At 35.8% G+C, this 24,390-nt stretch overlaps 1 protein-coding gene across 2 annotated transcripts in view; it reads right to left on the bottom strand.

The window, feature by feature from the left end:
- The window catches only part of LOC145693277 (clavesin-2-like), a 47,492-nt gene extending 23,102 nt beyond the window's left edge, over window positions 1-24,390 (bottom strand). The window contains exons 1-4 of one of the 2 annotated variants that reach the window (XM_081769121.1): window positions 24,233-24,390; window positions 7,529-7,709; window positions 5,174-5,265; window positions 1,087-1,237 (exon numbers count right to left, since the gene is read on the bottom strand). In XM_081769121.1, coding sequence (XP_081625247.1) covers window positions 1,087-1,237; window positions 5,174-5,265; window positions 7,529-7,682 — 397 coding nt within the window. In that variant the 5' untranslated portion in view covers window positions 7,683-7,709; window positions 24,233-24,390. Of the gene's footprint in view, window positions 1-1,086; window positions 1,238-5,173; window positions 5,266-7,528; window positions 7,720-24,232 lie in introns of those variants that run through there. The other variant, XM_081769122.1, reaches the window with a different exon arrangement.

The raw sequence follows: 24,390 nt of genomic DNA, 5'->3' as shown, positions 1-24,390 counted from the left end.
CCACCTTCTCTCCCCCTTCGCTAGGATCTACCATTAAAGTGAAATTACAAAAATGTTTCCAGATCCGAACCTCATGTATCTAGAAAATTTGATTGAGATTGGTCGGACAGTTCAATAGTTATTAAGTTACAAAAAATAGTAACTTTCAGTCTTATATAAATTGATTTTTATATATCTTTCCCTCCTTTTCCTCCTCTACGATGTTCTGTCAAATTTGAATCATAAAAACAATCCCAGGCCTGAGCTTCATCTATGTTGAAAATTTGATCAAGATCGGTAGAGTGGTTCAGGAGTAATTATTTTTTATATCCCCTTCATCTCCCACAAACCCTCAGTTCTACCATCAAAGTGAATAGCCTAAATCCAGCCGACATCGTCTGGGCGGTTCAGGAGATTTAGAGTCACAAAGATAGTGATTTTCAATTTTATATATATATTGCTATTTTACAATTTTTTATTATAATTTATTTTCGTGTTTTCAAATTTCCGCCTACTAATGCTGAAAGTACTTCAACGAAATTTTGGTTTACGTTTTCTGAGATAAAACTCAACTTCATTTATGAAATTAAAAAATATATTTAACTTACAATGCTATAGTGTACATGTAAGTAGTTGACTGTGTTGCTCACATTGCATATACACTATATGGATGCTTATTAAATATTTATAAATTTATTTCATTTTAATAATTAAAGATTAATTTTAAAAGAGTTATCTTCACTAGTATTGTGTATATTAATTATAGTCAGGATTCATATGATATTTTAAAAGTCTCCCAATTCAGAAATCATTATTTCCATTTACGAGCTTCAATATTCTTACGAATCGTTCCAAGAACCACTTATATTCCATTAAATATTTCCGAAAGTTTTAGAATTATGCAGTTGGTCATCTTTTTCACCAAAGGTAAATGTGATATCACAGGGCAGTATATTAGCTAAATAGGACATATGTATCAGTATTGGATATACCCTTCTTAAAGTAAACTATAATTTATCAGATAAAAGGGAACTCGCTTGTTCAAATACACATTTAACGTAGCATTATATAATCTAAAAATATGTAAGGAAATAATAATTGACTTACCTTCATACACAACAAGAACTATTTGCCCATCTTTACTTCTGTTTCTTAAAACTCTAAAGATATTGTGAGAGAAAAGATGTTTGAGGTGAAATGGCGATTCACAATGGAAATATCGACGATTTTCTTCGCGTATTTTGTAGAACTTGTGAAGCTGAAATAAAACGGAAACTCTGAAACTTTCATAACCAAATTAAAAGAGACATTATCCATGTAAGGTAGAAGAAAAATCTTTTAGTTTAACATACCACGATTATGACTTTGAGGTTAAGGGAACAGACGATTTAAGCATTCAAATGATGAAATAAAATCGATGGAATGAGAATATGAGAGAGAACGGGAGTACTCCGAGAAAACCGAGTATATATATAAGAGATAGTGAAGAAGGGTGTTTCGGATGAAATTTCACTACAAGATAGAAAGATTAGATGTATCAGTTTGCAGATGATATGGAACATGTTGCTAAGTCTAAAAATAGTATGATGTGGAAGATTTGCGAAAAATATGCAAACAATACTATTAAATAATGTTCATGAGAGGCAGACTCAACTACCCTCCACTCTATATTTTGTTCTACTATTCTTCCAATTACTTACTTATTTATAAGTATCAAGCCTTCGAGCATCCCATTCCAACCCTTCCTTCCTTATAATTTTATTTAATAGTTCCCAGTTCACTTATTGAAAACCTTTTCTAGATCAACATACGCAATTTATACTTCCTTCCGTTTCTCTATAATCATTTCACATATTACTCTTAATAATATACTTATATCCCTTGTAATCTCACCGTTCATAAAACCAAACATCGCATTCCTATTCAACTTACTCTTTAACTCTTCTACTCACTTCTCTGATCACTATTCGAAAATTAATTTTTGCTCCATTTCGTGTGAAACTAATAGTACGTACTCCTTTCTAAGTTAGATCCCTTCGCTAAGAATATAGGTATCTCAACTTCAAATAATATTTGGACCAGTCTCCAACTTCATATTTTTTATTCATATGAGTCAGAACAGTTCTTTCATGCCCTTTTTCTCGATATTCTCATCGGATACAATTGGAACATTATCTATTCCACTTGCCTTTTTATTATTCATGACATATATTGCTTTTCCATGCTCTTTTATATATAATATACCCATTGCAGTCTTTTTCTTTAACACCTAGAATATACTATCGTTGTTCGCATATAACTTCTCAATATATTATTTCCATTTCATTAAGATTTCGTTTCTGTCGTTGCCTGTCTTTCCATTCTTATACTTTACTTTCATCGTAACGGCCCTTGTTTCCTTTAATTTTACGCACTGTCCACTCCTTGTACATTTTTTATATTTCACAAATCTTTCCAATCATTGTATGTTCTCACGTCTTTTTATAATTCTTGCCTAATTTGTATGCTTCCCAGTCATAATTCTTGTTTTAACTTCATATACATATATGTCTTCTACAATGTAGCTTCTTTTTCGTTAATTTCTGGAAGATCCCTCTCTTCATTAACCTGTTACTTCTTTGTAGTATTCTCTTCGCGGCACTTCACTACTTGTTTCTCAGCTTGATGCGTGCAAAATTACATATTTTCGCACAGCCCATTAGTTCCAGCATTTGTGCTTTCCGAGTTTTAACACTGTTCATTGATGTTTCGTATTCGACGACGTCTTGCTTTATTTTTCAGCTTTTCAGTGTTTGTTTCCTACTTTCCTTCTAGGTGTGTTTCTGTTGGTATCCAGTTGGATTAGCATAAGATTATGATGAGAGAATATCTCAGCCACATAGTGAAGATTTTCATGTGAATATACGTATATTATCCTCTTTTGTAGGTTCTGTGAAGTGTGTCCAATTACTACATAATTGTGTCTGTAGAAGTTGATCAGTCCATATATTCTTTAATTTATTTCTCCTACATCTAGTTGTTCAACTACACAACCTATCTGTCATTTCTCCACAACTGTAACAAAGTATTCCATTACCATAACATATCCTCTCTCTATCTACGGTTATACCTTGCTTGACACAAATTTTATATCAGTTAAGACATTCTTTTATTTTTGTGATTTTGTGATATTAAAAACTGAAGTATTTTCTTAATCTCTCGGGGAAACCAAACAATAAACTAATAAAAGGGAAATATTTTAAATAAAGTATCAAAAAACATCCTGGTAAAAATAGTGAAAGTTAGAAACAAATATTGTAAACACGGAAGACTTTCACAGGAGAAAATGAACAATCCTATTTTCTCAAATCCGAAATAGAAAATGAAAGTATGGAAAATAAATATATATACTTGAGAAATCTTACAAAAATCTTCACATTGCAATAACAACTCAACCTCAACGCATTCGCATAACATCGTTTACAATGGCGTTCAACTTAGCGTTAGTGGTGTACAGACTCAGGTGTTAATTGACTGTGCCTGATCATGGACTTCAGCCAAGTGTAAGTACGCAACCATGAACTCTGTTTGCTATTGTAATGAAATATGCAAATGGCAGTCTTAGCATAAGAACGAGAATATGTAACCCCATGTAAATCAAAATATATTTATTATCTTCTCCATACTATCATTTACTTTAAATGTTATTCTTTTCTCTCTTATCATTTTGGTGACGGTCATATATTATGTACGCATACGCAATAAACCCACGTTTTGTATTATTCTTTTAAGAATCTATTTGTCTCGTTTCAAGCACTATACTACCTGCCCTATGACAATCAATCATGTTTTTAATACGTCTTACAGTTGCTTCACTTGTCAATGTGTATCTCTATATATTTTACTAGGGTATTTCCTTTCCTCCGCACTATATCAAATGAAACCAACATACAACGACTACCATACATTAAAGTTTTCAATTTGTCTCTGAAATCAATGTATTATTACGTTGATTAAAATAGTCTCACGTAAATGCTTCTAGACATGTTTATTGCTTACATTTCTATTGGAACAGGTTTACAAAGCATTAATCTTATTTAGTGAATTATTGCGATAGTTTATTGATAATCGTGCATAAGCTATCAGTCTATCTCTATACATTACATTGTTTTTTATATATATTTGCGTACAGCTATTTTTTTTATTATTATCGTTCTCTTCCCAGTAAATATCTCGTTTCTTTCAATTATGAAATAAACATAACGTCATGGAAACTCACTTCTCTGAAGGTATTGATATGCATCGTTGAAAGACATCAACAGATTTGCATATATATTTTCTTTAACGACATGCAGAATCGTGATTGGTTATACTGCTGAAAGGTTTATTCTAGTTTGCTTTTATTATTTTCTTTTAAAAAAATCGATGATTAGCTACTTTCAAAGAGGAAATGTTATGACTTCGGATGATAGACCATTAGGCTTAGTTATTAATATTTCATTTGCTAAATATCTAACTACCTTGGATCACAACTTATCTTTCATAATGTAGATGTTTCAAGTACAGAAAATATTTACACAGCAAACATTATATACGACATAGACTTAGAAATTAAGATTTGACTTTAACCATGTGTATTCTGGGGCAAATAATTCTTTAAAGAAATAATTTCAAACTTATCATTATTGATCTTGCCCATAAGTTAATAAAGTAAAATCTTTTAGTTTCACATCCTATTATGTCTTGTAGACTAAAAGAGGCAGTGATGAGAAACGAAAGAAATGGCGAAATGAAGAAAGTAGGAGGAAATGGTAGAAACCGGATAAAGCCCATGCACATAGTGTTTTCCCACCACAAATCTGAGTTGTTCCGAGCTGGGATCGAACCAGAGACTCCATGTATACAACTGAGCTATCGTAGGCCCCATAGCCTACGTTTATAAACTCAGCAATTAACCTATTTAAGAAAATAATTTCTTAAAATACTTTTAAATTTTTGAAGAGTACAATTTTTACACGTAAATAAAATTCCGATAAGAAAAATGTATTTCTATATAATATAAAGTGACATGTTTAGCAAATATTAAATTTTGTATCTTAATTATTACTTAATATTAAAGTACTTGAAAATTTATCAACGTTACCTAATTGTAAAATATAATTATGCACCTTTGAAACACAGTTTAGAAGAAAGACATAGAAACACACATTCTTACCCTTTCGAAGGCTTTTCTCGGGCAAAGCTCATTGGTCCATAGAAATTTCATTAGGTATTTATCATCAGTGCGTACTTTCAATTTCTTGTCACCTACATAAGTAAACTCGTTAATAGTACAATCTAATTATTTTTCATTAAAATAATTAAATAATTACTTCATAATTACATACATCTGTCAATGATACTTTCAATATTACTGAAAATAGTGGTTTAGAATTAATAATTGCTATATAAAATGTTGCTTGACCATGTGGAATATGAGTATCTATATGTAATACGTAAATATATGTAATACACAACATGGTCAATATGTAGCTTTTCCTTTGAGTAATTTTATAACATTTCTGCATGAGGAAGAGAATAACAAAGTGCTCTCTGGGATTGCACAATATTAAACTGGTTTATTTAGAAGCTCAAGATGGTTAATCTGATCATTAAAAGGTCAAATTTATGTATATGGTACTATAAAAAAGTAGTATAAATACAAAACCTAACAGCCAGAACTTGACAGAGTCAATTTCTGAGGGCTTGAACATCGTTAGACCAAGATCTTGCGGGCAAAAAATCGCCTGATAAATATCGCAGCCCAAAATCTCGTGGTACGAAATCTCGCCTTGCCAGAACCTCACTGAACGAAACCTTGTCTATTTCAAAACTTCGGCGTTCAAAATCCCACTGCTTACTCTCACATTGAGTAAGCGTCTATGGCAATATCTTTCAGCTTCATTTTATTCTCAGTAATGAAGGAGAGAAAAAATGAAATAGATATATAGGAAAAACAGGTTGGAGCGATGTCTTCTCATTCTATTTTGCATATATTTTGTTCTAGCTGCTGATTCAATGAGGTTTATTGGAGAAGCATGTGTGTGATTGAGTATTGATCTGTTAGGATTATCCTTAAACTATAATATAATTGGATAAGAGTAAACTAAGGATCTATTGTATTTTTTCATATTCTCGCTTATCTTGGAAGTTTATTATCCCGGAATTCGTTTTACTACTGCTTCTTTCTGTACTCCTCCCGATGGTAGGCTTCATATTTAAGCTTAATACTATCAATTAGCTTATCTTCATGATAGACTTAACCGAAATAATACAACTCATATGAATTATTTCATTCATCACCCATGCAACGTTCATCTGCACTAGCCTAGATTTACAATCGTTATTGTACATGCTCTTGGTATGCACGTCGTTACTAAAGACCCATTGTAGACGATAATGAAGTTTGTTTGACATATTGTCTACCATGGTTGTTGATTTCGCTAACACCCGACCTTAGATTGTCGTCATACGAAAAATGGTATTCATGCACTCACAAGTATCAGGAAGAGCTCAGAGATTGGGTACAATTCTAATAGTTTTAATGTATACCTTATGGACGTTTCGAAAGATGAGAATTCTTTTAGCTGTGTCTTCGTCACGGACGATTTCAGATCAAGAATTTTGTTCCCATCGTCTGTGTTAAGAGTCTGGGACGATTTAAGATTTTCAATTTTCGCTACGTGGATTGTTTCTCTTCATTTACTCTCATGCTTTATTAGAAAGCTACAAGGTGCCTTTAGTAAACAAGCTTTCGTGTAAGGCTAAACAATTCTGTCGTTTATCATCAGCTAGTACAACAAATATGTGGTGTCGTTGTCTGATGGGTGCAGGAAGAAGCCGACATTCTGGAAAACGAATTTAAACTGAGAAAAATCCATTATCCAGACAGCGGTATATTGTACAAATATATCGAATCCTTATCTTTAGTACGGAAATCAGTAGGGAGCATACGTTATCCATTTACTACATACTTTTCCAGCTTAGGTGTTACATCATGCCGTTGCAGGGTGTATGACATCTAACAGTCTTCTGTATATTACATACATATACATGTGTTACATACGTCAGCTATATGTTACATATGACCATCTGTATGTGTGATCCTGACCTATGTACCGTTCTTTAGTTCGTACGGAAAGTACATTTATTCCGAACACTTATACGGAAAGTATGCTTTTTAGTTACACGTTTTCTGTAATTTAAGTCCAAAAATTACAGAATTTACACATGCAAACTACATTTTTACGTACGCCACATACGTTGTTTCTCTAAGTGTACGGACATAGCATCCAAGTACATCACATCAATAGGTGTGACTGAAGAATTCTTCCCTGTATTCTGTTACTAACACGAGAAAGTATGCGAATTTAGCATCCGGTATTTAAATATAATTTCTATTATTGGTTACTGCAATCACATTTATAAATTTTAATGAATGAATCGTTTTAGTAAACATATTACACACTTCTACTATACTCAATTACACTAACTATGTGACTTGTATTATGAAAATACATACGTTACTAACCTAGAACGTATTCCCTCAGTTGCTTTAGGACTTCTTTGGTTTCGGGCCTCTTGAAGTATTCATCATAAGCATCTGCTAATGATAATTCATCTTTCCGATGATTGTTGGGATCAGAACAGTTAGTTAACTCTTCGTTGTCATCTGTTGAACCCATTCTTCAATTGTCTTTATCAGATTTTGTCTGTTATGATTTATTAGATGAAAAAACCTTAATATAAGTTTTAAAATTAATTTATAAATATATAAAATTATACAATTCTCTTAGAGTAAATGTTTTAACAATTTGATAGATATTAGAATAACGTTTCAAGTGGTAATTAACAGACACATACCATAGCTAATACGTAGTAAGACAACGATGAAGCATTCATGAAATTTGTTTATTAAATAAACATAAGAGTGATTTTAAAATATCAACTAATTTAAAAGTTGAAAAATCTTCAACTTTGAATTACGACTTTGAATTTTTACCTGTTGACATAAATCAACGATCAGATCTCAAACAAAACTTTACTTTGGAATGATAGAGCTCGTTAAGCGCTATGAGTGTAAAAGCTTTTAGTTTTTAGTTTGAGTTCGGCTTAGATAAACATGGACAAACAGGAACAAATAACGACGCATTCGAGACATGAAATATCTCGAATGTTATCTCGAATGTTTTTTAAAAAAAAGTGTATTTTTAAAAATTATTTCGAAAAACACATTCACTGAGAAAGATCTATTGGTCTTGAAACCAATTCCTGTATTTAATATTTTATGTGTATTTGTTAGAGTACAATGAAAGAAGGTTAACATGAAAACTGGAGACCCTCGTGTTTTGCTGTCTACGGCCACCTCTCTTCCTGTTCCTCAATTCTACGTCGATACTACTTCATGTTCTTAGAGGCGAAAAGTCAATCACAACTGTTTTCACCTTTTGCTAGTTAGTGAAACATCGTGATTTTAGAATGTGTGTCACCAACAGAAACAGGTATCAATCAAGAGAAAAGGTACTCTATGTCAAGGGTGACATTCAGTTTAGTGACATGAAATCCTGTATTTTTGTGGCGTCTCTCGAGCGAGTATAGTTCTGCATTATCCTGTTGAAGCAGGGAGCGCTTTCAGTTCTCAAGTGCAGGATATTTTTAGCATATTGCAGCATAATCCGCTCCAACTTTTCGAAATAAAGATCGTGCCACGACGTTAGGAACGAACTTAAAGTGAATTATCCACTCGTAGTTCCACCTCACACACAGAGCTCAAAACAAACATTATGCTTGAAACAACCTTATTTGGCAACTGATTGTAGTGTTGGATAATGCTTAACCATTATTTTTGAACTTTCGGATTTCGAGAAAATATTAAGTTACTGTCACATGTGATGTTCAGAAAACGCACATCACGTGGATGTTGCTGCAGTTGTCTGTTCACATCCAGTCTCCTCTGGGCTTGACCTAGGATCAACTAACGTGGCACAAAGTGGCAGCTCCGGATCGTTTTCCCGAGTTCGTGAAGATTGTACACTACAATGGGCTGACATACTAAGTTGGTTTGACAATTGTTATGTATTGATGGTTTGAGTTTCATCAATGGCGTGTTGTATGACGTCCGAATCGTTTGTCCTGGGACGGCTAGACTTTGACTGATTTTCAACATTTTCACATCCTGCAAGGAATATTTAGAAGCAACAAATTGGTATGCTATGGTTCACTGTGTATTCCTCTTTTGCATGTCAAATGTTCTAGATTTCTGTCACAGCATTAAGCATGACAAATGATCTAACTCATTCGGTAACAGTTCACATAATTATCATACGTAATTGAACACTATCATCACTGCTATTAAAAACTGGAACACTGACGGATCGGTAGCCTCCGTATTAAATAGTCCGCTTGTCACACTACTTCTTGGACCTGTTTGAACTTGTACTTATGGCCGATCACAATGTATACGCGCGCCTGCTCTTTGGGTTATATAAATATTGCAAGAATTATGACTTATCTTTGTACTTTAAAATTGTGAAAAATGTCTTATCTTGATAGGTTAGGTTATGAAAGTAAGATTTAATAATTATTGTATACAATTCGTTAACTGTAGATACATATTATAAAATACTGACTTATAGTACGTTTAAATGTTATTAATTTTATTATTTAAATATCAGGTTGTTTAAAAAGAATATTGAGCATTAGAGGTCAAAATTAAGAGAACATTTTTTATTTGAAAACAACATTATGAAACCACATGTACATTATGTTCCCTTATGATCTTTTGCCATTTTCCCGGCAGTACCATAATTCCAACGTATAGAACATTAATGTTTCAGTTTTGAAAATTGTGGCAGGTGGTTTTCACAGACAAATTTTGAAGCTAACTTAGCACCATTCAAGACGTTCTGCAGATATAGAAATACATGACGGTTTGACGGTACAAGCTCCGGAATTTACATTATAAACTCCTAGCCAAATTTCTGATGGGTTGCTAAAGATGAAGATGTGACGTTGTCACCGTGAGATACGAGACCCTTTCTGATGGCAAATTTCAGTCATATATTTTTAATTGCTAGATGCACTCGCGCTAGCTGTTGACAGATCTCAAGTCATCCTCCTGACCGACTGCAGCAGTTCGTGATGCACAATGCCCTTCCAATCGCAACAAATGTACAGGATAATCTCCTTGGGCGACAGTGTCGACCTTGTCACAAACTGTAGAATTTCTGCTCACTTCAAACAAGATATTTTCCTAACATTGTTGTCATAAGTTATCCACTTTTTACTATTCGAGCTACTTGAGAAATTGCTAGAGTTGGTTAAGTTTTGGTTCACAGATAGAAATTCAATCGAGTTAATTTTTTGAGTTATACGCCACCCGAACGTCGAACTTCTCTTCGTAGCCCGCTTTCTCCAAGTAGTTTAACACTGCTTGGTGATGGATGTTTAGGTCATTGGCGATATCATGGCGGTCTTGCACGACTTTACCCAGAATATCATCTACTTTTTAGATCAGTCACCCATGATGAGAAGCAACTTAGACATGAACATTTCTAATACGAAATGGACAGAATCATATGTTAGAAAGTTGCTTCTGATAAAATATCTTGCACAGAACCATATATTAGAAAGTTGCTTTTGATAACCTTTCTTGCACATAAACAGCATCAATTTCCTTACGGATCTCAGCTGCATTTTTGCCTTTATCGAAATGAAAGTGTGAAACATAGTGTAGTGTTTGGAAATTTACTGAACTTCACAGTGCAATACGTAACGTCTGATTCAAAAAATAGCAAAAGTTTGTGCTTATCTGTTTCACTATGAGGTGTTAAATTATGTTAGGCATCACTCGCTGCGACTCATATTCCACGAAATTTGGGATTAACAACATTTCGTGGGAAAAAGGCTTGCAACTCCTCCGTAGTGTTTTGATACCTATTAAAACCCCAAGTGAAAGTACTAATAGCGAGTCTAAATATAAAAGTGTGTCTAAAAGATTATTCTGTAATTAGTGAAGTACCTTGGTAATTACATGTACTACCGGACAAGGTAGAGACATTAGAAAACTTTGAAATGATAGATTGTTGATGGAAATGCTAAATGAAAAGCGAAGTGGAAAGCTACTTAAATTAGACCACATTGGACTACTTCACACCATCGTAGAACTACAAGGTGTACAGAATGTCAACCACGGAGAAATTTCAGATTGATAGTTACTGAACGTTATTTGTGAGGAAACTAAATTTGAACTACTGCTTCCAAGTCAGCCATTGAATCCTACTTTGTGCTTTCCAATGCTTCCAGGATTTCTAAAGGTTAGGTATTTTTTACTTAGAAATGAAGTCTGACCCTACGTTCCTAGTTTTTAATTTTTCTTTAAGAGTAAGAATTTCGGGCTTACCAGCACGTCGTATAACACGCCTGTTGCTATTTGTGTGAATTGTGGCCAGGGAAATCATGGCCGATTTTTGTACAGCGACCAGGGCATCTTGCGTCAACTGTCAGGGTAGTCATAATGCTTGCTGTAGGGAGTGTCTAGACTACCAAACAGAAAAATGTGTTTAAAAATTTATGCTTGTCGAAAATATTTCCGCTGCAGATCATAACATCATCTAAAAGAGATCATTGCAATGTCGCTTTCAATTCAGTTTGCGTCTGGTGGCCGATGTTGCTCAAAATCTTTGGCTGACCACACATCTGACATTTTCATGGGAACTAAACTCCCTGTATCTAAGCGCTGAACTGAAAGCCAGAGTTATCACATTATATACTTAAAGTTCCAAAACACCTGGTGTTTGTAACGATGGTCTCAGATGTCACAGCATCGTCACTTGCCATATATTGCTAGTATCAAGTCAAGCCAGCATATTCGATGTCGATTTGATGTCTTTATTCTCTCTCTTAGGGAAAATCAAAATCTCCACCAGCTCGCAAATCACCTTCGATTTCACTGAAATCGAACTTTTGGAGAACAAAATGATAAATACTGTCATGAATGGGATGTAATTGACTCACGTGGAGACGTTCATCTGTAATATTGTTTTTGGAATTATGGCGCTTCTACAGTGGAATTTCACGAGTCGAGTAGTCTGTTTTCGGAATTGAAATAGTTGGTATATGATCACTCATTACCCGTTGTTTGTATTTACAGGTGACTTATTTTCATGCAATACAGTCATTTGTTTTAACACATTATACAAATTACAAGTTTGATAAGCACACTGATGGTCACGCTGCTGGCGGTGAAGGTAACATTGTATTCGGTGACCTTGATTCTAAGTGTATTGCAAGCAGTTTGCGATGTGAGCTTTCTTTCTTCAACTGATCAATATCTCTTTGTTATACATTTCTCGTGCTGAATATTTTCTCAACAACTCCTTTGACACAGCTTTACAATCAACTAGAGTCACCAATATTAATTAACAGGAACCTAATGCTGTACTAACGTCTATAAGGATCAATCCAAACTGGTGATCGTGGGTAAAGATTCAGAATTCTTTGATTAGATGTTCATCGTTAATGATGGTATTCATATTTACTTTTCTACTCGATCCAGTACGTACTCGCGCATTGACCTTTTCTTGTGTAGTGTTTCTCTAGTGGCTTCCTTCATATGGAAAGTGCATCCAAATGTCTATGGCAATGTTGATTTCCCAGGTATGACTGTAGGTTATTATTAATAATTTTAGTAATCTCCGACTTTTAAATGTAAGCTTGCTGGTTTTCCAATCTTTCTAGGGCTCAATAAGGTTTCATTCTCCTGATAAGTTGTCATATGTACTGTTGCATTTGAGCAGTATGTCATTGACATAGGTCATAATTCCATGCCAGAATGCACATGTAATAGTTCACAGTGGAGAAGGAGACATTAAGTAGACTTGAGGAAAGAATCAATAAAATGAAGCGATTAAAATTCCTGTTTACTTCAAAGAGAAAACAGGATAATTTTTCGCGTATATCAGTGAGAAGTAGGATTACGCAGGTACTCAACACATTCAAACAAGAAAATAATGTCAAAATATTATACAACGCATTGCGATTTGCCTTTTTAATTTTTAATTGAGAGTTTCATTTAAACATTTTGCTTAGCTATCAGTTCCTTTTGATAGCTTCATAACTAATGATGCAAAGCAAATAGTTCCATTAAGCAACAAACTACGCTGGACAATCAATATACATGAAGAAACATACATTCGAAAAGCTAATACTATATTGCTTGCAATCTTTTATATAGCAAAAGTATGGATTATGTGTTTTATGTTTCCAAACGTAAAATTGCTATATTTTTAAAACTATATGCAAATTTGAATAATTTTTAACAACGAAAAGTGTCATTTCAGTAATCAACTAGTTATCTTTGACCGTTGACATTAATTGCAACAGTTTACTGAACACGTTCGGGTGAAATGACGAGGTCAATACTATGTCATTTTGATATTATTTTAGAATCCACAACATTGTAATATTATTCTACTTGTAAATACAATACTGCATCGTCCTTTGTACTAATTAAATTGTGTTAATTAAACTAAAGCTAAAAGCAACTACCGTATAGAAAACATAATATTAAATAAAATCTAATATTCTTCTTCACGATTTCAATCAGGAAAAAACAGTATAACTCCTTTTTCATTGATTGATTAATTAGTGTTGGAGGCCTGGTGCATCATTGAGATAGTGCTGACCTCTGGTGCATGGCATTTCTGTTTCGATTCCTGACCAAGTAAGTTTGGTGTGAACAACATCATGTCTGTGGGTTTTCTCGGGGTACTCCCGTTTCCTTCCACGTCTCATTTCACCAATTCTTCCATCATCATTCACTTGCCTTAATCATCCGTTTTCCTCAGTCTAAAGGACATAATCGTGGGACGTTAAACTAAAAGATTTATTTAAGAAAATGTGTTAGTGGATACGCTAGCAGCTACAGATGTGCACGAGACAAGATTTGTGCCTGTCTCGTCTCGAAAATGTGCTGTAAAAGTGATGTCTCGACTCGAAAAAATGTATATTTTTCTATTGGAACAGCTGTGTTTCGACTCGAATTTTGTCAGGAAAATCTTGACTCGACTAGTCAGCATCTCTACTAGCAGCAAAACTAGTCGCGAAAAGGTCAATAGCAAGGGCGCCGCTCCTGGGGGGGGGGCAGAGGACCCGGGCCAAATCAAAGTTCATGTGGTCCCAATAGTGTATTTATGAATATACAATATTTGGCATAATTTGAATGCAATTTGTCTTAACATCCTCATATATATAACTTCTGCATCTGAGTGCCCCACCCCCCAAAAAAATACAGAGAAATCGACGCTCTTTGTCAATAGTCGGCAAATGCTGCTTATATAAGGACTATCAAATTAAAACAAACACCAATGTAACTTTAGAAACACGGCAAATATAATATACCTGGGTAACTTATAGTATAAAACAAATAATACCTAAGAAATACTGAAACAGAAGTAGTAACAAAATGTCAAAGAACAAGTACAAAGGGTAGTAGGAAAGTTCTGCAATATGAACTTATTTCTTATACTTTTTCAAAGTACTTTCCACCATACATTACACGTTTTTCTGTTCTTCGAAACCAGTTGCCGAAGAAACTCTCTCATCTTCCGGCGTCATCGCTTGTAAACCGTCTTCCTTTCAATCTGGTCTTCACATGGGGGAACAGCGAGAAGTCACAGGAAGCGAAATCGGAACTGTACGGAGGGTGCTCTAACAGTTTCAGTCTAGTGCTTACCAAATATTCGGAGCAAATTTTGAACGGTGCGCTGGGGCGTTATGGAGGTGAAGGAACCATATGTCCATCCTTTATCTTCACTGATGTGGACTTTTGAACAGCCACGGGCGTCTCCCCATCTTCGAACAACCACACTTTGTCTAGAGCCTTGGTCGGGATGTCATAGTAATAGAGCCAAGTTTCGTCACCTCTCACAATACTGCTCACAGAGGAAGATTTTCCATTTATTTCTCTTCAACAGTTCACGGCACCATGAAACACGGTGTGCTATCTGCTCGTCGGTCAAGTCACATGGTATGCAAAGGGTACAAAGCTTTCTAACTCAAAGGTGAACGTGGAGAATAGCATGAACTGCTGGTGCGTTAATGCCCAAGCATGCCTTTATTTGATGGTATGTAATCCGTCTATCTGTCTCATACATTTTCGTTACTGCAGAAATGTTTTGTTCACTTACTGATAAAAATGGCCGACCTCACCTTGGAGCGTCCTCAAAGCTGAAATTTCCTTTTTTAAACTCTCGATACCACTTAAATGTCATTGTACGATGATTATAATCTTCTTCAACAAGGGATCATTTCTCTTAACACTGATCAACATTTAAGTCAGATGCAAAATTGTAGTGTAAAATTGCCCGGTATCAAGTTTTTGACCACGACGACATCTCCACCTATTTCCACTAATACAGCAGATCAGTACAAACACAGTCATAAACGCGGAATCGACAGAATTCTCATCTTTGGAACAATCGAAATGTAAAAACGAGATACTCTAACAGTAATGCTCCAAATCTTTTGGAATTTCTCGGTACATTTCTGAAGTGAGATCAACTACTCTGGAATGTGAATAAATATCAGTAATAAACAACAGAGTGTCATAGAATTTGGGATACGGACAAAATCTCGCGGCCGAAACCGCCGCCCAAAACCTCGCCGCCCAAAATCTCGCGTGGCCAAAACCTCCCCGCTCAAAATCTCACGTGGCCAAAACCTCGCGGGACAAAATCTCGCCGGGCCAAAATCTAGCGTGGCCAAAACCTCGCCGCCCAAAACCTCGCGGGACAAAATCTCGCCGGGTTAAAACCTCGTTTTGCCAAAACCTCGCCGGGCCAAAACTTCGTCACCCAAAACATCGCGTGGCCAAACCTCGCCGCCAAAACCTCGTGGGCCAAAATCTCGCCTGCAGCTTAATAAAAATTCGGTGTAGTATAACAATATCTGCCGTTTTTCCTATAAGTAAAAAGAAAAAAAAGGAAGGAAGAGCTTGGTGTGGTGAAAGTAGGGTCGCCGAATTCTACTTCGCCCCGGGCGCCGAAATCTCTAGCTACGGCTCCGTATATATATATATATCCCCCTCGCCCTCCCTTTTGTTGTGCCGACAAAGTGAAATTATAAAAGACATCCTAGGATCGAACTTCATCTATGTTGAAAATTTGATTGAGATCGGTAGGATGGCTCAAGAGGTATAATGTAACAAACATAGTCATTTAATTATATATATATATATATATATATATATATATATATATATATATATATATATATATATCCAAAGCATGCATTAGAATTTTTCTTGTCATTATTTTAATGTGATTATCTGTTATTACTAAATACATACATATAGTAATATATAGAACGTTTTACATTGAAGAAATCGTCTTGATGAGGTTTTATCCTGACGACATTTCTTCCCAGGCGACACTACGTCTCGCGTAATTTAGACCAGGCGGGATTCTGTGTCGCGAGATCGTTACAACGAGGTTTTGATCAGGCGAGATTTTGGGTATTGCGTTATTATGGGGCGCGAGGTTTTGGAAGACGAGGTTTTGGCAAGGCAAGGTTTTGGCCCCGCAAGATTTTGGCCCGCGACGGTTTGGGCGGCGAGGTTTTGGCCAGGTGAGATTTTGTCCCGCGAGGTTTTGGGCGGCGAGGTTTTGGCCAGGCGAGATTTCGGCCCGGCGAGATTTTGGGCCGCAAGGTTTTGGGAGGCGAGGTTTTCGTCAGGCGAGGTTTTGGTCCGCGAGGTTCTGGCCGCGAGGTTTTATACCCAAACCAAAGAATTGTACTCATCTGTGTTTTATCTCGTTAACTCGACCTTTTGCAGTAGTTCTGTAATCTAGCTCTCTAATAGTGTGGAGACTAGATAATGTGGTGGAAACTTCCTATATGTGAGGAGTAATCTTGCATCATTGTTTGTGACAAATACAACATATTTAAGCTAAGGTCATTGTTTAGAGCGCACGATAACAGTAGACTCCGTTATGCATTGTCTCGAATGCAAACAAACACTAAAAGGCATCTCTTGTAACTCTCTACTTTTTTGATCGGTAAGTACTAGAATCAATATGAGTATGTAGAGAACCAGTAGGCTCTGTAGGTCACGAATACGTTGCTCTCGATCTCGCAAAGTGAGGTGTCTTTGAACAGGAGTCGAAAAACTGATCGACGGCCCCGACCGTCTTGTCTCGAGTCAGCGCACCACTGGAGCGGCTTTCCGTAGAAATCTATGGGTTTATCCTTATCTCCTGACGCTGCTGCGTAATTCTATTCTACACACTACCAATGAATCGAGATTCAGCAGGATCCTCATAAAAAGTGACGAGAACTAGCCCAAAAACACGAATTGTAGGGTTCGTATATCCTGTGACCGACGGATCCTCCTTGCAATGTGGGTATGGAGAGAATATGCAGACACTTTTGTTTCCGAATATACAAATCCCGATGTCGTACTTGAAGTTGTTCCAATGCCAGGCCTAAAACAACCAGACACTTCTGATCGCTCTCGGCTATTTAGACCCATGCGTCAGCTGATCGTGGTTTGTGTGTGAGTGTGTGTGTCAGGGAACAAATTCAACTGTGCTTCCTCCATAAAACATTCTTAGCTACGGCCCTGCTGGATATCACAACCAAACCCATGAATAATCTCCAACTGGAGACAAACCAAGCTCAGCTGATGCATGGGTCGAAATAGATGAGGGCGATCAGCAGGGTCTGCCAGTTTTGAGCTCTGGCACTGGAACAATTTCAAATGTGACACCTTGGTTTGAATATTCGGAAACTAGCGTGTCATTTCGTTGTCCCCATACCATAATGCTCGAGTGGCCTGTCGGTCACCAGCGATACGCGCCCCCACAAGTAAACAGTCCGTGATTTTGAGCTGTTTCTCGTCACTCCTTGTGAGAGTCCCGCTGGATCTCTGTGGCTTCATGGGTAGTATGCGGCACAGAATATCACAGTAGAGTCAAGAGTTGAGGCTAGACCCAAAGATCTCCACCGGAAACCTCTACAATGGCGCACGGTGATCCGAGAAGTGACTACAACACTGTCAGAACCGTCGATTGATTTTTCGACTCCTGTTAGAACACACCTCACTTTGCGACATCGAATACAACGTATTCGTGACCTACAGAGTCTACCGCTTCTATACATACTCATAGCTACCCTGGTACTTACTGATCAAGAAAATAGGGAGTCGACATTGCGTCGGGTGGCCCTTTAACCTTTAAACGCCCATTGTCCCAATTGCTGCGTCGGGGCTTTAAACCTCAATAGCTCAACTCCTGATTAAGATACAAAGATGATTTTGTAGCAATATATTTTTGAGGAATGAAGCTTTCCGTCAGTATGCATTTGATGTATCTGGTAGGTACCGCGATGGTGGAGAGGAGGGTAAAGATCGTGTTTTTTTTAAAGAGTTTTTTTTTGGGGGGGGCATTCCCTCTTTAGGGGTACACTCATAAAAATTGGTACACGAGGCATGGTAATATCCTGTATTTATACTTATTGCTTATATGGGGAAGTAGGGAGGGGTAAAGTTGGTCAATTTTTGGAGTTTCAGTTTTCTTACTTGAATTACATTTATGTTTACGACAAACATCAATAGCTCAGCCCGTAATTGAGTTAGAAAGATGATTTGATATCAATGTATTCCTGAGCGATGAAACTATCCGCCAGTATGCATTTTATGTATGTGGTGGGCACCACGCCCGAGGGGGAGGGTGAAACTAGATTTTTTTAATTTTTCATCACATATTTTTCCATCAGGTTTGGGGATCATTTCTCCCCTTTTGTGGTCTTCCATAAAAATTTGTATTTTGTTGCAGGAATGGCTACCATTTTTTAAAAAATAATATTTTCAGAGGTGTCCGGCTTACACATTAGTATCATTTTACCATCGTAGGGTGACTGCAAGTGTTGCCAGGCTCTGCATTGTCAATTTGTTCATATTAGTTTATGTTTTTTCTGTTTCCTCTTCTTCTACGAATATAATGGCAAATTGCAGGAATGTTATCTCGTTGGAATCTGTGGTGTATAAGTTTTCTAATGTTGTATGAATCATGACTCTTTGATAGTTAGGGGACTCACCAGAGAACCCAACATGAGAGTCTACGATTTTGTTGAATCCCTGGCAGGCCCCTAGAGGTTAAATTGATTTTCTGTTCTTCCATATTAATAAATACCAGCGTCATGTGTACACCAGATAAATATTTTTGGATTAATATTGAAACCGGAAGGAGTAGTGCATTTCTACTACATTTGGCTTCAGTAGAGAGATTTGACTGGAGATATAATATATTCTTCAGGTGCTTAATTGATTACAGAAAACAACTTCTCACTAATTATTACAGATTTTACCCTATAGAGATTACCGTTAGAACTGAAAGTGGTTGATTACTGGCACTTCTGGTTGTAATAGAGGAATTAGGGTAGAAATGGAATGTATTTTAGATAGCTTAATTAATTGTAGAACACTGCTTTTCGCTATCTTACTGCTTTCACTCTACAATGATCCATAATAAAACCGGAAGTGGTTGATTTCTACTACTTCTGTTTCAACAGAGAGTTACGAGAGGAGATTATACAAATTATTAGAACGCTATAGCATGAAACCGTTTTTGCTCTATGTCAATCAAAATCAATATTCAAACCGGAAGTCATAGTGGACTTCTACCGCTTTCAGTTTTAGTAAATGCTTTAGGATAGAAATAATTTATACTTTTCTTGGACGCTCAATTGATCGTAGGAAACCACTTTTTCTTCAATATTACCGATAGCAATTATCATTAAAACAGGAGTTAGCTGTTTGTTTTATATTATTTATTTTTTGCCACTTGCAGTATTAAAGGAGAGATTAGAGTGGATATAGAATATATTCTTGGAACGTTTATTCCATCGTTGGAAACCGCTTCTTGCTATCTGTTACCATTTTTACTCTATAACGATTAACGATTAAAAAAAAAAAAAAAAAAAAAAAGAAAGAAAGAAAGTAGCTACTTGATTTTTGCTATTTCTGGTTTGATGATGAACAAAAATGATAGCTATTCTTAGAAAGGTATAAAATTTGTTTCTTGCTATCTCTTATTGTTTAGGCCTTATGGGTCAATCCATCTGAAGTGGTACAAAAATGGTGAAAGTGATTGCTCAACCACCTCGAAAATTATATATATATATATATATATATATATATATATATATATATATATATATATATATATATATATATATATATATATATATATATATATATATATATATATATATATATAAAAAATAAGTGTAATGAAACTTGTGCATGAGATCAATAACACTATTCACGTTGTCGTGTGTACAAGTGTTCCTGAATGGCAACCATCTTTGTTGTCGGTGGATTGCCAATTTTTGCATTTGCAAGCATGTACGAAAACTGCAGTTGTTCAGGACGTACGAATCACACTAGCATCAAACCAAAACGAATGGTTAGAGGAGAGACTGAGGTAACAAGAATATATACTCTTGGTTCTAAATAAATATGGAGAGTTACAAACCAGCACGTGAAATCAACAGAAAAAGTACAGAAAACTACACATTTAAAGGGGCTGTATGTTGAAATGGCATAAAGTGGGGGTTCATACGTTTTGTGCTGAATACTATTGTATATAAAAAGTCTTTAGAAATAACCACAGCTATGATACAATTGGTACCGTACATTTATGAGGGTCCGAAAATTGAGGTTTGTGGTTTTGATGCCTTTTTTGAAGTGTAATATCTCAGAAGGGTAAAGTGCTAAAATTTGCTGCTCAGGCCAGAAAGTAATTCTGTATGTGACTAAACTATTGAAAAAAAAGAAAAGAAAAAGAAAAACTCAGGACTGATATATACATGGAGAAAAAGTGAGGACTGATAAAAACGCGAAGAAAGAACGTGCATGACTATGGTTGTAGCCAGGAAAAAATTACTATTTTGGGTATTTTTGGATATTTTTCATATTAGATTTCAAAAACAACGCATGGTTCAGCAATTAGGTCCGCCTTCTTTTGCGTTTAGTTGTGCAAAAGCTTACTAGTGGCGTTTATTCCGGCTTTCTAGCTTCATGATCTTTGCCCCTTCCATGGGCGGCGATTAGAGGGGCAAAGGAAGACACTTGCCCCCTCACTTTTTTTAAAATGACCCATTAATGTATATAGTTTCATTTGGAAATATAAAGAATTGTATGTATTATTATTTCATAGAATAAAAATGGTACCATAAAATATTTGCCGTTCCGTGAGTACGTATTGGTTGTCTTCCTGTGGAGTTAAGAAAGGTACAAGAATTGCGTTTTAATTGCCCCGAAAAATGGTTCAAAATTAACCTATAGGAGCGCCACAATTCGAATGTACTTTGATTTCTTCTTACAAGGGTTCAATATGTTAGTCAGCCGCTTTGGAACTAATTGAGATAACATTTCGCAAAAAAAAAAAAAAAAAAAAAAAGTCCTTCACAAGTTATTCTTTAATTGCACAAAAATCGACAGTTCATAAAATGTCTTTTCTTCTTTCTAATAGTAAGGAATATTTTGATTCGATTTTTTTTTGAGTTTAACATTCCGTTCAGCAGCGAGGCTCTATGAAACGTGGACCTAATGATTAACATGGAATCTGAACCACATGAGCTTCCGCCGGGAATCGCCCCCTGGTCTTGCACGCCAAAGGCTTGTACGCTAACCGCTTAGCCACGAAGGAGATCAGTAAGGAATATTAATTAAAATAAGAATAATAAGAAACAACTTCTACCTTTTCCAGTGTTTTGCAGTATAATATACGAGTTTAGGAGTGTACACAGGGGTAATGCAGGGGGACGCCATCCCCATCTCGAAAAAATATGTACGGCGTCTCTCAGTTCCTAAAAAAATTACAATAGGCAAAGATAGGCAGGCGCAACGGCTTGACGTCATGCCGCTACCTACCTTCCCTCTACATTTCAGATTCATTTTTACCCCTGGGTGTACTTATAGAATTTTGTATATACAATTAAATTTAGTGAATTCAACATAATTCTAGGTTTTACGATTATTTCATATAACTGGAATGTGGAGTGCCTCTAACTATTGTTGAGTTTTGATGTATTCCAAGAAAGTGAAAACTACCTAATGGCAACGAACATGTTTCGGGAAGCTGCAAAAGTATTATATTTCTTTAAATGTCGTAACATATGCTTGTAGTATTCACTGTCTTTTTAAGAGTAATAACACATATAATATCATGCGTGGAATTAAAAATATAAGCTGTTCATTAATTCCCAGTTTCAATATAACTTTTGCAAAACAAGCCTCATTATTCATTACTATGGTTATTTGATTAATATTATCCTGTCTATTTATTTGTTTTGCAAATTTGTTATTAAATAGGCCCCTAACCTGATCACACAATTTTCCAGACAGAATTTTAAGATGTTCATGAGCAAGGAATCAAAACTCTTCTTACACCTTCGTTGTTTAAGAGTACAAAGGGCTAGTATCTACATGCGTTGCTCTTGTCAATTTACTTAATAAAATATGAAACACGATATAGCTACCGTATTTTAACTGGAAAAGACAGTATCCTAATAGTTAATACAACCTTTCGTCAAACAAAGTGTTACAAGCAAACAGGAAAACTAACATTGATATATACTAGTATTCAGATCATGTCTTGCCGCCCACTTTTAATGTCCACCCGTCGCCACTGGCCCCTTCTATATGGGAGAGGGGGTTAGATTCCCCTTGCACCAACTACATCCATCACCTAATTAAACCGCGGTACCATAAGGCACCCATTGTATCAGCAGTGTCATTGAAAACGAATCCCAGTTACGGAAGTTCTTTTGTTCACAAGGTTGCGTTATATAGAATAGATAGGTGTGGCAATGATCATGGAGTTAGGAAGACGGAATAAACGCCGCTCGTAATTTTTTGCACAACTGAACGCAAACGAAAGCAGGCCTAAGCGCTAAACCATACGTAGTTTTTGAGATATAGCGAGAAAAATATCCAAACATTTATATTTTTCTGGGCTACGATCATCGTCATGCACGTGCTTCCTTCTCGTTTTTACTATGTTCTTATTTTTTTTCTCCATGTGATATCAGTCCTGATTTTTCTTTGCAATATTTTAGTCACGCACAGAATTACTTTGAGGCCTAAGCAGCAATTTTTAGCACTTTGCCCTCCTGGGATATTACTCTCTAAAAATGGCATTAAAATCACGAATCTCAACTTTCGAACTCCCGTGCCAGTAGTATTATAGCTGTGAATATTTCTGCAGACTTTTACAAGCAATAGTATTCAGCTAAAAACTTATGCCATTCCTACATACAGTCCCTTTAAAGTGTAATTTTCTCTTCTTTTCTGTGGTTTCATGTATTGGTTTTCAGCCCAGCATATTTATTTAGAAGCAAGAGTATATATTCTCCGTATATCTCAGTCTTTCCTCTGAACATTCGTTTTCGCTTGGTGTTTGTCTGATTCGTGTATTCTGATCAACTGTAGTCTTCGTACACGCTCGCAAATGCACTCAACCGACAACAAAAATGGCCACAATTCAGGAACATTTGTACCTACGACGTGAATAGTGCTTTGAGTTTTTCATACATAAGGTTCCTCACACTCAATATTTTATAATTTTCAGAGATGGGCGAGCAACCTGTTCTGGACCACTTTGAATGGATTGACCCATATCTAGATGAATATTGAAACCGGAAGTTATACAGTATATCTGCTACCTTCGGTGTTAGCAGAGTTAAGAATGGAGATGTAATGCGTTCTTTGATGATTATCTATTGCAAAAAAAAAAAAAAAAAAAAAGTTTTTCACTATATTACCATTTTTGCTCCATAGTGACCAACGTTAAAACCGGAAACGCTTAATTTCTTCCACTTCTCGTTTGGTTCTAAGAACGAATTGAGTTACTAACTTTTGGCCACCTACATTCTAACTAAGTTTGGTGATAATTGTTCAGGTAGTTCTTGAGAATTTTGTCTCCCGGACGGACAGACCGACATGATAAACATATAAGGCAATTCTGGTAAACCAACTTCTTAATGAATCTGAAAGCTCAACCTATTGAAGACAATCATTACAACAATTAATGCCTACAAAACGTAAAACTTTAAAAAAAAATATTATCACTTTTCTACTCCGTTGAAGTCATTTAAAGATAATCTCGTACACATTTTAAAATACAGAAGAATATACAACTACATGTTAATAAATAATATTATTTTCTCTTACCTGATTTTTTGTTCTGATTGTTCACAATTTGTTATGTGTCTTGATCTAAAGATGGTCTCCTATTGATGTCACATAAACAGACCGAAGGGGAAGTAAAACTTAATTATCAGTGGTGATAATGAGCTTGTCCTTGACCCGAAAGAGCATTTGCACTTCAT

This window comes from Thermobia domestica, chromosome 8 (genome assembly GCF_964235325.1).
Source record: "Thermobia domestica chromosome 8, izTheDome1.hap1.1, whole genome shotgun sequence".
Classification (NCBI taxonomy): domain Eukaryota; kingdom Metazoa; phylum Arthropoda; class Insecta; order Zygentoma; family Lepismatidae; genus Thermobia; species Thermobia domestica.
This window is presented reverse-complemented; position numbering and strand designations above follow the sequence as displayed.